The sequence below is a fragment of the Crinia signifera genome, chromosome 2 (genome assembly GCF_055691185.1).
Source record: "Crinia signifera chromosome 2, ASM5569118v1, whole genome shotgun sequence".
Taxonomy (NCBI): Eukaryota; Metazoa; Chordata; class Amphibia; order Anura; family Myobatrachidae; genus Crinia; species Crinia signifera.
Genome location: NC_139218.1, coordinates 365,363,315 through 365,379,978, shown reverse-complemented (window position 1 = coordinate 365,379,978; position 16,664 = coordinate 365,363,315). Strand labels below are relative to the sequence as shown.

The window sequence follows — 16,664 nt, the reverse complement described above, 5'->3', positions numbered from 1 at the left end:
TTTCAAAGATTCTGTGGATAAAAAGCTGGAGGGTAACCTCAAGGCTATCTTTGAAGGGGTGGGGTTTACCTTACGGCCCCTTATTGCTTCAGCCTGGGTCTCTAAGGCCATGATAGAGTGGGCTGGTGAATTATGCACCATGCTGCAGGCTGACCCTGGTGCGTTACTGCTTGCAGAAAAGATTAAGGCAGCTGCGGAATATGCAGTGGAAGCAGAGGAGGAAGCTATTAAAATGGCAACCAGAGTGTCCACAGTCTCCATTAATGCCAGGAGAGTGCTTTGGCTTAAAGCCTGGGAAGCAGACAATGAGTCCAAGAAGGCTCTGGAAACATTAGCCTTCAAAGGAAAGGTGCTTTTTGGTACCGAATTAGAGGAGATTATAAAGCAGGCCACGGGCGGCAAAAGTACATTCCTGCCGGCCTCCTCAGCAAAGCAGACGTCCAGATTTTCTGCTTTTAAGCCGTCCTTTCGGCCCTCCCCTAGAGGTGGTGCGTCCTTTCGAGGACAGTCTTTCAGGGGAAGGTTTCAGTCCTCTAGAGGCAAGACACAAAAGTCAAAATTTGGCTCTTTTCACAAGAAGCCTGCCACAAAGGGAGAGGATAAACCCTCTGCATGACTGTCAGGGGCTTCGCCCGACAGTGACAAAAGTGGGGGGGCGTCTCACACTCTTCAGGGACGCTTGGGCTTCTCTAGGCCAGGAGGCCTGGGTGTTAGATATTATAACACAGGGTTACAAAATCCCTTGCAGAGGGCCGCCTCCGAAGAGGTTCATCCCCACATCCTTACCAAAGGACAAGGGCGTAACTACCATAGGTGCAGGGGGTGCAGCTGCTATGGGGCCCAGAGCTGAAAGGGGCCCACTTTGCCTGTCAAAGTATCATGTGCTGTATACATTTTTCAGCATTTGGTGATAAATAGGGGCCCTTACAAACTTTTGCTATGGGGCCCACATGTATCTAGTTACGCCACTGCCAAAGGAGGCACGGCTTCGTACAGCTCTTGTGAGAGCAGCTCACTCCCTTTTGGAAAAAGGGGTGGTTACACCAGTCCCCAGGGCAGAGTGGAAGAAAGGCTTTTACTCCACGCTGTTCCTGGTGCCCAAACCAGACGGGTCTTTCAGACCAATACTAAATTTGAAGTCCCTAAATGCTCATTTATGGGTAGACCATTTCAAAATGGAGTCCCTACGGTCAGTACTCCTGAGTCTGGACCAGGGAGAATTTTTGGCGTCCATGGATGTCCAGGACGCATATTTGCACGTTCCTATACACCCGGAGCATCAGACCTTGTTGAGGTTTGCCATAGGAGACCTGCATTTACAATTCCGGGCGTTACCCTTTGGGCTAGCAACCGCGCCAAGGGTATTCACAAAGATAATGTCAGTAATGGCGGCGGTGCTGAGGCTCAGGGGAATCACAGTAATACCCTATTTGGACGATCTCCTGTTCAAAGCAGAGTCGGCAGCCATGCTGCAGAGTCACTTGGCAGAGGCAATCAGTTTTTTGCAGGCTCACGGCTGGATTTTAAATTTGCAAAAATCTCAGTTGGTACCGTCACAAAGGCTCCAATTCTTGGGAGTCATACTGGACACCCATCTTCATCGGGTATTCCTCCCGGAGGTAAAGGCCAGGGATCTGGTCACCCTAGTCCAGGAGATTCTCAGGGCTCAGAGCATTTCAGTATGGAGGTGCCTCAAGCTCCTGGGGAAGATGGTGGCGTCATTCGAGACGCTTCAATTTGCCAGGTTCCACTCTCGGAGGTTCCAATGGAACATTTTGTCAGCCTGGTCAGGAAACACTTTGACCATGAAATCCGAGATGATAGTGCTGTCTTCGGACACCCGAGAATCCTTGAAATGGTGGACAGAAGTAGATTCCCTTCAGTGGGGTCGGTCATTACAGACCTGGGACTGGTTGATAGTAACTACCGACGCCAGTCTCAGGGGCTGGGGGGCAATAGTCCTGGATCTCAGGCTTCAGGGCCTGTGGACGGCAGAGGAATCAGCGTTACCAATCAACATCTTGGAGCTGAGAGCTGTCTGGAAAGTGATTTCCTTGGCGGGAGACAGGTTACAGAACCTCCCTTTGAGGATTCAGACCGACAATGCCACAGCTGTGGCGTATCTGAATCACCAGGGAGGTACACGCAGCAGATTGGCCATGTGGGAGGTGTCCAGAATCTTCCTATGGGCGGAACAGAATGTTCCAGCTGTATCGGCTATATTCATTCCAGGAATAGAGAATATAGAAGCCGACTTCCTGAGCAGGGAGGAGCTCAAGGAAGGGGAATGGAGCTTACACCCTCAAGTGTTTCACCAAATCACTTCGTTGTGGGGAACTCCGGATGTGGACCTGATGGCATCCAGGGTCAACCGTCAAGTGCCCAGGTTCTATGCCAGAACGAGGGATCCACTAGCGGAGGCAGTGGATGCCATGACTATTCACTGGCAGGGAGATCTCCTTTATGCATTCCCACCAGTCCCAATGTTACCGAGACTTCTGAAGAAAATACAGGGGCAGAAGGTTCCAGTGATCTTAGTGGCCCCAGATTGGCCAAGGAGGTCCTGGTACTCGAGGCTTCAGAGGTTGTCTGTGGATTCATGGCGTCTACCTCTGAGACCAGACCTTCTAAGACAAGGCCCATTCAATCACCTGGATTCAGATCGATTGATTTTGACGGCCTGGCTATTGAAACCACCATTTTGAAAAGAAAAGGGTTTTCTGAGGCAGTAGTACAGACGATGATAAAAGCCAGAAAAGCTGTATCTTCGGCAAATTATTATAGAGTCTGGAAGACTTACATTCGATGGTGTGAGAGAAGAAAGGCTCATACATCTCATTTTAAGCTATCAAGAATGATGGAATTCTTACAAGATGGTTTTTCATCGGGCCTAAGCCTTCAGTCACTGAAGGTGCAGATTTCGGCCTTGTCCATCTATTTCCAGAAAAAGATAGCCATTTTGCCGGAAATTCAAACCTTTTTACAAGGAGTATCCAGGTTGAAACCTCCATACAAGCAACCAGTAGCACCTTGGGATCTATCACTGGTTTTGGAATGCCTTCAAAAGGCACCTTTTGAACCTTTAAGGTCGGCTGACTTTAAGTTTCTCACGTGGAAGCTAGTGTTTTTGTTAGCAGTAGCATCTGCTAAAAGAGTTTCAGAATTGGGAGCTTTGTCATGTAAATCTCCCTTCTTAATTTTTCATGATGACAGGGCTGTTTTAAGAACAGTGCCTCAGTTTTTACCGAAGGTGGTATCTACCTTCCATTTAAATCAGGAGATAGTTCTACCTGTGTTTCAACCCCCAGAGGGTTCTAAGAAAAGGGACAAGTTGAGAACTTTGGATGTTGTGCGTGCCTTACGCATATATGTGGACAGAGTGAAGAGTGTCAGGAAGACTGACACATTGTTGGTATTGTATGACGTACACAAAATTGGTTGGCCTGCATCTAAGCAGACTATTGCTAGGTGGTTGCGGTCTGTGATAGCCTTTGCATACACCAAAGTGGGTAGACCAGTACCGGCCAAGATAAATGCGCATACCACCAGGTCAGTTGCCACCTCTTGGGCGGTTCGACATGGGGCCACAGCTGAGCAGGTTTGCAGAGCTGCCACTTGGTCATCTGTTCACACATTTGCCAAATTCTGTAGATTCCATGAGTTTGCGTCGGAGGACGCATCATTCGGGCGAGCAGTGCTGAGAGCTGCAGACCTGAGCGTACCCTCCCAAAGGACCGGCTCTGGAACGTCCCAGTGTTGAGCTGTGTCACCAGGACCATTGAAAGAGAAAAAGGGATTTTTGTAAGAACTTACCGTTCGAATCCCTTTCTCTGATATGGTCCTGGTGACACAGCGATCCCTCCCTTACGCTCAGTAAGTATGCCAGAAGTTTCATGATGTTCATGTTAAAATGGTTAAAAGTTAACAGTTTTCTGTTATAAAATGTGCATATAATATGTGCAGGCGTTTGTACTGAGTTAATGTATTCCAGTGGCTTTGAAAGATTGAACTGAAGAGTCCAGGGATGCAGTAGGGGAGGAGCCTACCCTCTAAAACTTTAGGATAGGTGCCTGGCTCCTTCGGACCCTCCTACATCCCAGTGTTGAGCTGTGTCACCAGGACCATATCAGAGAAAGGGATTCGAACGGTAAGTTCTTACAAAAATCCCTTTATATAGGGAGGCAGTGGTGGCTCCTACTATAGGGCTGCAGGATCAGTGGCGTAACTATAGCTCCGCAGCCCCTGCGGTGGCGGGGAGGCGCAGAGAAAGTGTGGGCACCGGCCCCGGGGGTCTGCGGGGCTATAGTTACCCGCTGCTGTCTGCCGGTACCTGCCGTCACAGTCCAGGATCTCCGGGCACCGGCTCCTGCTGCTATAATGAAAACTGACACTTAGAAAATGGCTGCCCCCATACTGCAGACAGTTTTCTGCAGCAGGAGCCGGCACTGGGAGAGACGGGACCGTGACCACAGATGCAGCCGGGCAGGTATGGACACGGGGGGGCGCCGAGGGGGAGGGGGGGCGCCAATTAGGTAGTTACACCACTGTGCAGGACTGCAGCCCCTCCAGTTAAAATCACAAGCCCAGAGACACAGACAGCCAGCACCAGAGCTCTGATGCTCCCCCACCCCCGCGGGTGCCCCCTCTCCCCCACCTACGGAGCTCTGGTGCTGGCTGTCTGTGTCTCTGACATGCTGGTAACCTCCTCTCACGGTAGATGCTAAATTGTAGTGGAGTAAAGGACCTTCCACGCTCAGGGGGAGGAGCAAGGCTGGGGGGCTTGAGTAGATGAGTAGATCTACACACAAATATAGTAAACTTCCATGCACCTCTCTGGTGCAATGCATACCTTCCTTCAGCTGCATCACACTGAGTGACTCAGTGAAGTCTGGGCATGCTCACTGCAGAGGATTGCTCATTGACTGTCTATATATACATTGTTATATAATCTGGATCCCACTACAAGCCTGTACAACTAAGCTATGACCATTAACCCTCATCATACACTATTGCCACCTGACGGATTTAGAGAAAGTTATCGTTGTCAGTGTTACTGATCTATATAATATGTTACTGCCATCACTCTGAAATATTCCGTTCATTAGCTTAGGGATAAAAAACATCAGACATCAGAGGTCCCCAAATTCTGCCGCTAGAGTCCACTTTTTAAGGAAGTCCATTCTTGAGTCCAGATAATTGAATCAAATTGACCTAGGTACAAATGTAGCTGTTCTAGTCGCGGGTTTGACTACCCGTAAGCACAACTGGCTTGCTGTGATTAGCATGCCCGCCCACGGGAACATGGGAATAGTCGCTCCCGTGATCCAGAGAGAATACATTGTGCCAGTAAGACTACTCACACATGTAGTCGCTGCACATCGCAGCAAAGATCAGCATAGCTACATCTGTACGGAAGCATGGATATCCTTAAAACCTGGACTGCAATGGCAAAGTTTAGGAAACTTTGCATTATACAAACGTTTACTATTATATTTCCCGGGTTGTTATTACACGGCCCAATGTTAGTTTTATTTTTCTTGATTTTTGGGAACTTCAAAGAAATCAAACAGCAAACCCAAGGCGCTGATCAAGTCATTAATTTAACTGAATAATACTATTAATTTAACTTAACTAATACTAATTCTGTAAGCTTGCTGACCTGGTGTCCTGTCTTCACATTCTACAATATTGCTGGTTCTCATGCAGCACAAGTGTAAAGTACGCAGAACCCAGTAACCTGAATGGGGCACGGCTCATGGTGCTAAGTGATGTGGCTCTAGGTACCATCAAACAGGTCTATAAGAGAGATCACACCATCACAGAACCACCCAATGGCTTCAACAGTGTACATGGCGTTCGAAGTGAGGACTCAATTAAATCTGATTTTACAGTAAGTAATTTGAATCATTTTATTAAGTTGTGAATTTATTGACAAACAAGATAATAACAATGCATTCTTATCAAATAAAAGTGCCAAGAAAAAAAAAATTCCAAACAAAAAATGAAAAAGTAGCCATTCTTCTATAATGTAAGATTTATCCTTTACTTTGACACCGTCTGCTACTGGCTGCACTTTCCTCCTCCTCTGATCTCAGATTTGTTTTCAGCTGCATACTTATCATCGTGTAATCTCAGATGTGCTGCAGGCTCCGACTCATTCTGTTCTCCGATGTGCTGCTGACTGCAGGCTCCTCCCGTGATCTCAGATGTGCTGCTGGCTTTATTTTCCTCCTCTTCCATTCTCAGATGTTTTGCATTTTCCTATTCTTCTGATCTCAGATGTGCTGCAGACAGCACTTTCCTCATCTTCCGATCTTAGATGTTTTGCACTCCAGGGGTTAAAATGAGGGGGAACGGGGTGGAACCACCTCTGATGGTGAGGTGGAATATTTTAACCTCCACATTGACCCTGCGCAGTAATTCTCACAGAGAAGCACTCTAGTTTGCAGGGGAATGCCCAAACCCCTACCACTGGCCCTGTTGCACTCTCCTATTCCTCTTGTCCCAGAAACAGCACTTTCCGCCTCTTCCGATCTCAGTTGTTTTGCACTCTCCTATTCCTCTGATCTTAGATGTGCTTCAGGTTGCACTTTCGGTCTCTTCCTATCACAGATGTTTTGCACTCTCCTATTCCTTTGACCTCAGATGTGCTGCAGGCTGCATGTTCTTCCTGCTCTGATCTTAGATGTGCTGCAGACAGTACTTTCCTGCTCTTGTGATCTTAGATTGCTGCTGGCTGCACGCACAGGAAGACTGTGATCTCAGATGTGATGATTGCTGCAAGCTCCTTCTCCTCTGATCCAAAATGTGCTGTTGGCTGGACTTTACTGCTCCTGTGATCTGTGGTGTGCTGCTTGCTGCATGCTCCTCCTCCTGTGATCTTTGATGTGCTGCTGGCCGCATGCTCCTCCTCCTGTGATCTGTGATGTGCTGCTGGCTGCATGCTCCTCCTCCTGTGATCTCTGATGTGCTACTGGCATTGAGTTGTACTGAGATAAAGGTTGCGTGGTGCAAAAATTGATCAAAAATGGAATTACCATTTTTATCAATGTCCCACAAAGCAACATCGGCTGCCATCTTTATAAAGAGCTGGTTCTGTGTAGGGCATAAAGCGGGGAATAAGTGCTTGGCCCAATGGGACATAAAGCCGTGTGACCAACCCACAGACCCATAAAATAATCTGTGGGCCACAGATGAAGGCTCAGATGCCCATATACAGTATATCCTGTCACACATGAGTATCCAATGTCCTAGAGATTCTCATGTAGACACACAGGGGTATATAATCTCATTTCTGACTGTTGGAACACTTCCAGCAGTCTGAAATACTGGCCAATTCGACAGTTAAGATTCAATCTTTTAACAGGAAACAAGAAATGCAATTATCCCTAGGGATAATTTTCAGGCGCTACTTTGGGCTTCTCTCATTTAGATGCAGTTTGGTTATAGGGATAATCAGTCCCTTGTATACAAACAAAAAAAAGGAAAAGATTAGGGGGGAAATTTACTAAGCAAAATTCGTAAAAAATTGGTGTATTTGTATCCAGAAATACACCTATTTTTTTCACATTTGTATTTCCAGGATTTACTATCCTGAAAATACGGCAATTCGTATTGACGGGATATTCAAAAGAATGGTGATTTCTAATTTACTAACCGACCGTATTTAAAATACGGAAACCAAAAAATGTGGAGCGCTGGTACGGATCAATTGAATATTACAATGTATGTATATGATGTATATGATCAGTATTATTGTCATTGTTATTTATGTATTTTTATCTTCTTTTAATAAACTAACATTGTAATATTCAATTGATCCGTACCAGCGCTTTACATTTTTTGGTTTCTATATATATATTTTTAGAGGGGTGACACCCCTTAGTTGGAGCAGCTAGGCACAACACCCCATTGGGCGCCTGTTTCTACTCTGAGTACCCCATCTCGAGTATACTCACCTTTCCTTGTATTTAAAATACGGCCCGTAATTAGCGGGATACGCCCGTTAATTGCCGGCCAAATACGCCTGGAAAATACACTTCATTTTCCAGGCGTATTTGGCTTCAGCCTGCACAGATCAGTCAGATCCTTGCAGGTTTCAGTGTGTAAAAAATAGCTGTAACCAGCACCAGGCTGAAAGAGCTGGGCTGGTATAAAAAAATCAGGAAACCGGCCAAATAGGGCTTCGCTGTATTTTAAAAAAACAGCCCCAGACTGGTTCCCAAAACGATTAGGGGTCCCCCCTGTATTTTAAGAAGTAGCCCCAGGCCCAACCAGCCAGCAGCGTAATGCCACAGCCGGGGGGAGACTTTTTATATAAATCCCCCCGGCCACAGCATTCAGCCTGGCCAGGGGTCCTGGGGGGTTTTAATACCAGCCCCGGCTCTTTCAGCCTGGTGCTGGTTACGGCCATGGGGGGGGGGACCCCACTCCATTTTTTATTTTTTTTATTTCTATTTCTATTTTCAACACATTGCAGCCTGCACGGATCTGACTGATCCATGCAGACTGCCTATACGAATTTGTATTAGCGGCCGTATATACGAATATACAAATCAATACGACATCGGGGGTATTTGATTGGAATTAGGGCATTGAATGAGGGAAAGAGACACTCCTATTTTCCTCTTTATGTAGGATCCCATTCCTATGGCATTCTGGCACTGGCAATTGTGGAGGTATATATTGAAGGACAGTTTTTCGATAGACCACTCACAACTAGCAGGGACAGTCCTGCACCATTTCGTTGCAGATGGATGAAAAACCCTTTGGGGTGGTGTTGGCTGATAGTTGTCCTGTGCTGGCAATAAAGGCTGCTCCACATGTATTTGGTGTCCACAAGCAGTGCCAGATTAAGCCTTCGGGGGGCCCGGGGCACTTTAGACAGGGGGGCCCCCCTTGCACTTGTCATTACTGGCCGCAAATGGCATGGGAGAATATTACACTGTCAAAACACAGTGTAACCACGTATCTATTTATATATACACATACATACATACATACATACATACATACATACATACCACATGAAAAGCCTGTGTTTGTCCCTCTGCACCTTACTCTGTAGGAGACCTCACAGTCCTAGTGCTGCCTCTGATTAAAAACCCTCCCATGACTAGGCTGCTGCTGTTCTCCATGGGCCTGAAAAGCATGTAATGAGCTCCACCAATCAGAGCTCAGCACAAACGTCTCAGCCTCTGCCCTCTTGTGCAAAGTGTCATGGAACTTAGTCAACTCCCAGTAATGCACTGCACACTTGTGCAGTCCGTGTGCCTTGGCTCCCGATGCTCAGCACCATTAATCATTGTCACATGGGCAGATAGGTGAAGCTGCAGCACTACCCCACTCCATGCACAAAACCTTTAGCTACATTTTTTTTGGGGGGGAAAATACATGCCAACCACAGGGGGCCCCTAGCTAGAGGGCTGTCCAGGGGTACTGACCCCTTGTGCCCCCATTATAATCCGGCCCTGTCCACAAGTCCTGGTTCAGGTATCCAATAGAGAGTCCATACTTGGAGTCCACAATGGATAAATAGAGGTAGAAGTGGGGTGTCTGCACTGACGCGTTTCTCTGAGGGGGTCGACAGTCATTAGGTCGACATACAGGAAGGTCGACAGGTGGTCTCGGTCGACATGGGTCTAGGTTGACACATGCGTTAGGTCGACAGTCAAATGTCGACATTGGTTTTTTAACTGTTTTTTTGAGCCGACATGTGCCGACGGGCAGTATTTCATGCCCTACCATCCAATATGGTGTGGCAGGAGAATAAAATAGTGTGCCCAGCGTGCCCAAAGCATCACAAGCGCAGCGAGCCATGCGAGGGGATGCAGTGCACTTAAAATTGTGTCCCTGACGACTGTGACGACATTCGGGTTTAAAAACCCATGTCGACCTTTTGACTGTCGACCTAATGCATGTGTTGACCTAGACCCCTGTGGACCTTGCCGCATGTTAACCTAGACCCCTGTCGGCCTTGCTGTATGTCGACCCAACGGTGTCAACCTAATGACTGACGACCATCTTCTGGTCGACCAAACAATCCCAACCCCACTGAGTACCCCCATAGATGCAGCCTACAGTGACATAGGGTATACTGTCTCTTTAACAGAGAATACAACTGAAGGCCTCACAAATCCGCATGTCCCTCTTTACTTCCAGTGTCCATCTCTTTCTAAAGAAATTCTCCTGACCTCCAAAAGTACCGGCATGGATAATGCATTTACACTATATCCCTGATTTTATGTTTTCAGGATGATGAGTTTGTGGTGTATGATGTAAATCAAGTCAAAATGAGATACGTTGTCCAGTTTTGCAATCGCAATGACAATCTAATCTCACCGATGGTATCTGTAACTACTCAGCCTGAGTATATCCAAGAGGATAACGGGAGAACATCGGATGGTAAGAAATGATCATCTGTTATTCTGTGCTTATAGGGGTTCAGGGAAATTGTGGTTGGTGTAGATGATTCAGTGCGTGCATCTGCTGCTATAACAGTAACCGGGAGATCCTGGTGCCTCATTGGGGCTGAGCAAAAAAATAAAATACACAATTTCTGGGTGAAATCAGGGCAATGCGGTGTGCCAATGCTGGCGTTCCAATGCCATTGTAGCAGTACATTGCAGGCATCTCCGGATATGGAATCATACCCCATTTATGTCTGTTCTCTAGAGTAAAGCTAGTTGACAGAGGACCAGTGGTCTAAAAGTAGCTGCTTGGTGATCATGTCTTGTGTGTAGGACATAATATCACCAAATGTCAACCAATATTGTTTTAGTTTCTTCTTTTTGGAGCATGCAAGTTTCCAGATAAAATAGCTCATTCCAGTAGATTTGTATTTCTAGATCTGTTTTAGACTTTAAAAAGGTTGGGTTTTGGGATGTAATGATTAAATGCTTTGTTATGGTGGGAGATGAAGAATAAGTAAGCTCTGGTAAGTAAGCTTTAATTACCGTCAGTATGATTGACCAGAGATCATTACCGTTAGATTGACCAGGGATCATATAAGCTTATGTTCTTCAACAGATGTTTCATTGGATGATCTGCCCGAAGCAGAGATCCAAAAGGGTGGTCTGCAGAGCATTGGTGGGGAGCAAATTCCATTAGAGAGCATTCACGTCAAAGCACGAATAATGGACCTTGCAGCTCAGGTACGCGTGCCCTACATAAGCCTAAAGTTCTAGAATACTATAGAGATTCAACTGCCACTCCTACTAATCTCTTCCTTCTACAACAGGTGGTGATATTCCAGACTTATAAGAATGAGTCCATCTTCCCCATCGAAGCGAAATACGTTTTCCCCCTGGACAGCACAGCAGCTGTGTGTGGGTTTGAGGCGTTTATCAATGGGAAACACATTGTAGGAGAGGTACTATACAGTACATCATTTTCTTACAAAGCCTCTGTTGTGCTTGATTTATCTGACAATCAACGTAATTTCCTGCAGGTAAAAGAGAAGCAGCAGGCGCACCGTGAGTACAGGACTGCTATCAGCCAAGGGCACGGAGCTTATCTCATGGATCAAGACGCACCGGTTGGTTTAACTTTCAAAGCATTTTTACACAGCAGCCTGTAGTTATATATGGGCTTAGGTATAACTGGCAGCACTGCTCCCTGGGGCACCATGCAAACCTTGAACGCTTTACTAGATTAAAAATTAAGCTACTCCAAAGACCCCATTATAAAGCTAGCGACACACACAAGCCACATACTGTAATATAGACCACATGTCCAACGCAGGCCCAGTGTTAAGGGCAGGGCTGGGCAACACCGGCCCTCCAGATGTTAATGAACTACACATCCCAGGATGCTTTGCATTAGTTTTGCTATGTGGCCATGCTGAAACTGATGCAAGGCATGCTGGGATGTGTAGTTCATTAACATCTGGAGGGCCGGTGTTGCCCAGCCCTGGTTAAGGGGCTTCCCTTTGTTAATGGAACTGTCTTAGCCAGGGAGGATTAGAATTGCAGTGCCTTTACAGTTAACACCGAGACAAAAAATAGAATAGCAATTTAAAATGTAGCCCATTTATACAATACTAGTAAACCCACTCGAAGCAAATGCTTCGAAGGCTAGTCTGCAACCTTGTGATTAAATCTGTGTTTGTGCATGTGCGAGAGAGAAAGAGATGTTGTTTCACTCGCTACCAACAGGTGGTTTAAGAACGTCTTATTGCTCAGCTAAGTTACAAAGGCCATGCTGCACTACACGGGGCAATATAAAGCGGTACAATTATGCTGCTTTCAGACCACATAACTGGCTTTGACCCTGTATTTGAAAATGTTTCCAAAAACGGGTTTGCCAGGTAAAACCCTTTTACACCGCAACTCTCCGCATTTTTTTGACACTGGCAGACCAGTTTTTGGAAACTTTACAAATACAGGGTCAAAGCCAGTGCGGTCTTCAGCCCCCCCCCCCCCCCCCAGGGTGTTAACCCGCAGGGGGGGGGGGGCTCCAGGGGGTGACGTGCCTATGAATATATGAGCGCTCATTAAATATTCACTGTGCTGGTTCCGCTCATTGGCTGCGTCCTAAATACCGTTTCAGACCCGATTTTGATGCCAAAATACCGGGTCTGAAACGGTTAAGACCCTCCGTTTTAACCGTTTTACAAAAACGGCTTTTTTAAAACAGTAAAGTGGCAAAATATCAGTTTTTAAGTGCAGTCTGTGAGGCTATACTAGATAAACATTATTATTATTTTTAATTCAGAATTTCTTTAAGCACTTAAAATAATTACAGTACAGTAAGTACATCTATAAACCAGCCCTGGCTAAATGTAACGGGTAAAAAGATTATTCTTAAGGCTCGCTTTCTCTTATTTTTTAATTATAGGAAATGTAATTGTTTAAGATATTAAAATGTAGCAGACACTTTAATGTTATAATGTAACATCCAATGAATGTATCTACAGATAATGTTTTCATTACACAAGAGCAATTATCATCATTATCACACCGCGATGGTTGCTATAGCAATAATTATTGATGATGCTTTATTACATTAATGGTGTTGGAATGATCTTGGGGGTAATAGTCTATTAGGAATGAGTCTTGCTTTTTATATTGTTTTCTTACTATATTAATTTGTGAAGTATCTAAATTATGTTATAAACACAATCACCTGTAGTAATACTGCTAGATCGATCATGTAACCAATACGGATTCGGTATGGAATCCTGGCGTTCAAAATTCCAACAAGGGGTGGACGTGGATCGCCCCCCCTTGCGGGCTCGCTGCGCTCGGCACGCTAATTTATTCTCCCTCTATGGGTGGCGTGGACACCCACGGAGGGAAAAAGTTTCGGAATTTCAGAGGTCGGGATTTTGAACGCCGGGATTCCGACCGCCGGGAAATTGACCGCATCCCATCAATACATATACTCATTATTTCCCTTCTGTTTTGTTTTAAAGCAACCTGCGGAATGCAGTCAAAATACCGTCAACCATTGCCAGACAGTCAAAATACGACACGTTCAAAATGCAAACATTCATTATGCCGACATGGTCAAATTGCTGAAGTCAACATTTCGACATAAAAATGTCGACATGTCAAAAAATCAACATGAGTTTTTCATGATTTGTTCTTAGAAACAGACTGCCCGAATCATGGCAAGTGCAGCCAGCCATGCGAGGGAACGCGGAACACTTATACAGTGTCCATGTTGACCTACTTTAAGTCAACACACACACACACACAAAGAAATCATTGTCAACTTTATGACATTTTAACCATGTTGGCATCATTGTCTGCAATTCGGAGGTGTTGGTATTTTGACTGTCTGCCAATGCTTGTCGGTATTTTGAATGTCGGGAAATCATACTGAACCCCAACCTGCAATCTGTTCTGCATGTGGCCTTGACTATTTTCCCGTTGTCCCGTTTTAGTGACCCTGTAATACTTCCCCAGACATTGCACCGCTCCACCTGCCTGTTTCTTCTGTCATCTCCAAATATATGATCACTTGTTATATCTGCCGAACCCTCAAGCTTAGGTGTCTTGTGGAACACAAAGCGAGGGTGGTCCTGCTCATATCAGGAAAATGACTGTGTTTGCTGTGATGTCACATGCAAGTTAATGCCCTATACACGGGTGTGGACAGGGCTATTTTTCAGTAGGCTCCAGCAGGAACTGAGGCCCTTATTCTAGTTCACTCTTTCTGACAAAATATTTCTTATATGGACAAAACCATGTTTACTGCAGGTGAGGCAGGTGTAAAACCCCACCCAAATATAATTATCTCTGCACAAGTAACACCTGCCTCACCTGCAGTGCACATGGTTTTGTCCATCTAAGAAATATTTTGTCAGAAAGAGTGAACTAGAATAAGGGCCTCAGTTCCTGCTGGAGCCAGCTGAAAAATAGCCCTGGGTGTGGATCATTAGGTCACCAGCATGTTCATCGACACATTAGGTCGACATGCATTTATGTCGACATTAGTCTGGGTCGAAATGCAGGAAGGTTGACATTGGTTAGGTCAATAGTCAAAAGGTTGACATGCGCTATGCTCGGCACACTCGCCCAGTGTGTATGCACAGAGCGGTTTTCAGGCCAGCGATTTTCACATCATTACTGTCCATACATGCTGGGCAAAATCGCCCAGTGTGTATGAACCTTCAGATTTGGGGAGGGTTTCTTCAAACTAAAATCTAAATTGCAGTGTAAGAATGAAGCAGCCAGTATTTACCCTGCACAGAAACAGGGCGTGGGGCGGAACATTAGCATGTGGGAACGCCCAGCTTTTCATAGGCGTTCTCATGCTAATGAGCTGATGATGCAGGGGGCGGGCAACTTATATATATGCGTGCACCTTCCACATCTTTTGATGGTCGGTAACCATCGAAAGATTTGAGAGATTCCCAATAACATGCGAATGGATGTTTATATGAAATCCATTCGCATGCGGTGCGAAGGAACGCACCTTGCAAATGGTGTACCACCATTCGCAAGGCAGGGTTAGGTGGACTCGCAAGCTTGCGAATTCGCAGCCTTGCGAATCAACCCCAAAAAAAATCAGGCTCCTAGCCCAGTGTCTCAGCAGTAGTAATGCATCGCTTTACCTTATTACACACATTTACAGTATTACGTGCTTACGAGTGTATAAGCTGGACTAGTCACAGTGCTAATGCAGGTTCTATCTTTTCTATATCCTTATTTTAGGATGTCTTCACTGTGAGTGTTGGAAATCTGCCACCCAAGTCAACTGTAGTGATTAAAATCAGCTACGTCAGTGAACTGAAATGGCAATATTGTATTAATTTCTCCATCCCTGGAACTGTGGCTTCCTGGCAGCAAGATAAAGCATTAAAAGAAAATACACAGGTAAGCAATATTATAAATTTCTGGGTCATTTATGACGCAGGGGTCCTGATTCTGATCTGGAAGGAATGCAAATAAAGCAATATGCCTTACAAGCATTTCTTGTGCAAGATAACTTTGTATCTGGAACAAACCATGTTACACTGCAAGGGGAGCAAATACATTTATATCTTATCGCTGATTCTGTCATGTCCTAAGATATATGTGTTTCAAATGCTGTTATGTTACTGTCCTGTTACTATTGCAAAGTTTTGCATCTTGTGAAATTTGTCCCTCCTGATCCCCTGTAGCTAGGTTCTGATGTCATTAACCTTGCCTCTTATGCTGGGTACACACCAGGACGACTAGGGCCCGATCCGCACAATCTAGATCCAATTCCGATCAATTGGATGTAGATTGTGTGCTGATTGGGCCCTTTTCTGACCTGGTGTGGACCGATACCGATCTGATGCGCGGTCCCGCGGGTCGGTCGGTCGTTATTGAGATCCTACCTGCTGCAGGTAGGATCTCAATGACGACCATACAGCCGGGTGCGGGTAGCCATCGGATCGGACCCGCTCACGGTGCACATCGTGAGCGGGTCGTGCCCCCCCGCGTCATCGTGAGCGGGTCGAACGAGACACTGACGACCCGCTCACGATGTGCATCGTGAGCGGGTCGTCCTGGTGTGTACCCCGCATTATTTCTTCCTCTCTCTAGCTCATTGTGTGTCTGCCATTTTAACCTTCAGTTGGTTCCTGTTGAACTCTGGCAAATTATTTTTTCTTTCATACTCATGGTGGACACTGGGACAGTGGGGTGTGGGTGGAGCTACAGCGACAGGCACCAAGGAGATAAAATTTCTTTGGGTGCAGCCCAGGCTCCTCCTCCTCCACGCCCCCCCTAGGCTTCAGTTGTTCCTTGGTGCCGGTAGGCACAGGTACTAAAGGAGAGGGCTCCGTGCCCTTGTTTTTAATTTTTAGTAGTTTTATTATTTTTTACCTACAGGAGACAGCGCCACTTAGCAGCTGCTCCTACCTGACTGAGTCCGGCGTACTAGTCCTATGACGTGACACCGGACGCCTCACAGCACACGGAGGGCGCCGCGTACAGTCAGAAGGTAAGCGGGTCCTGTCTCTGCTGAGCGGGACGCCGTGCGGCGATACCGCCGGGGGAAGGGTGCATCCCCCGGCTGGTCCTGGCAGCAGGCACCCGGTCGTTTCCGTGGGCCGCTAGACCACCAGTGTTTGTTTTATTGGGGAACGCCATTTTTTAAGGCGTATAGCACTGGGGTTCCAGGGGGAGGCGGTTAGGTCCCCTAGCGTCCGCCTCCGATATACAGAGCTGTCAATCACGCTTCCCGCG

General features: G+C 46.3%; 1 protein-coding gene across 7 annotated transcripts in view; it reads left to right on the top strand.

Moving 5' to 3' along the window:
• PARP4 (poly(ADP-ribose) polymerase family member 4) overlaps positions 1 to 16,664 on the top strand; it is a 186,215-nt gene that overhangs the window by 73,760 nt on the left and 95,791 nt on the right. For all 7 annotated transcript variants that reach the window (XM_083169954.1, XM_083169953.1, XM_083169959.1 and 4 more), the window contains exons 13-18: positions 5,707 to 5,890; positions 10,254 to 10,404; positions 11,029 to 11,153; positions 11,240 to 11,371; positions 11,450 to 11,536; positions 15,162 to 15,323. In XM_083169954.1, coding sequence (XP_083026080.1) covers positions 5,707 to 5,890; positions 10,254 to 10,404; positions 11,029 to 11,153; positions 11,240 to 11,371; positions 11,450 to 11,536; positions 15,162 to 15,323 — 841 coding nt within the window. The remainder of the gene's footprint in view (positions 1 to 5,706; positions 5,891 to 10,253; positions 10,405 to 11,028; positions 11,154 to 11,239; positions 11,372 to 11,449; positions 11,537 to 15,161; positions 15,324 to 16,664) is intronic.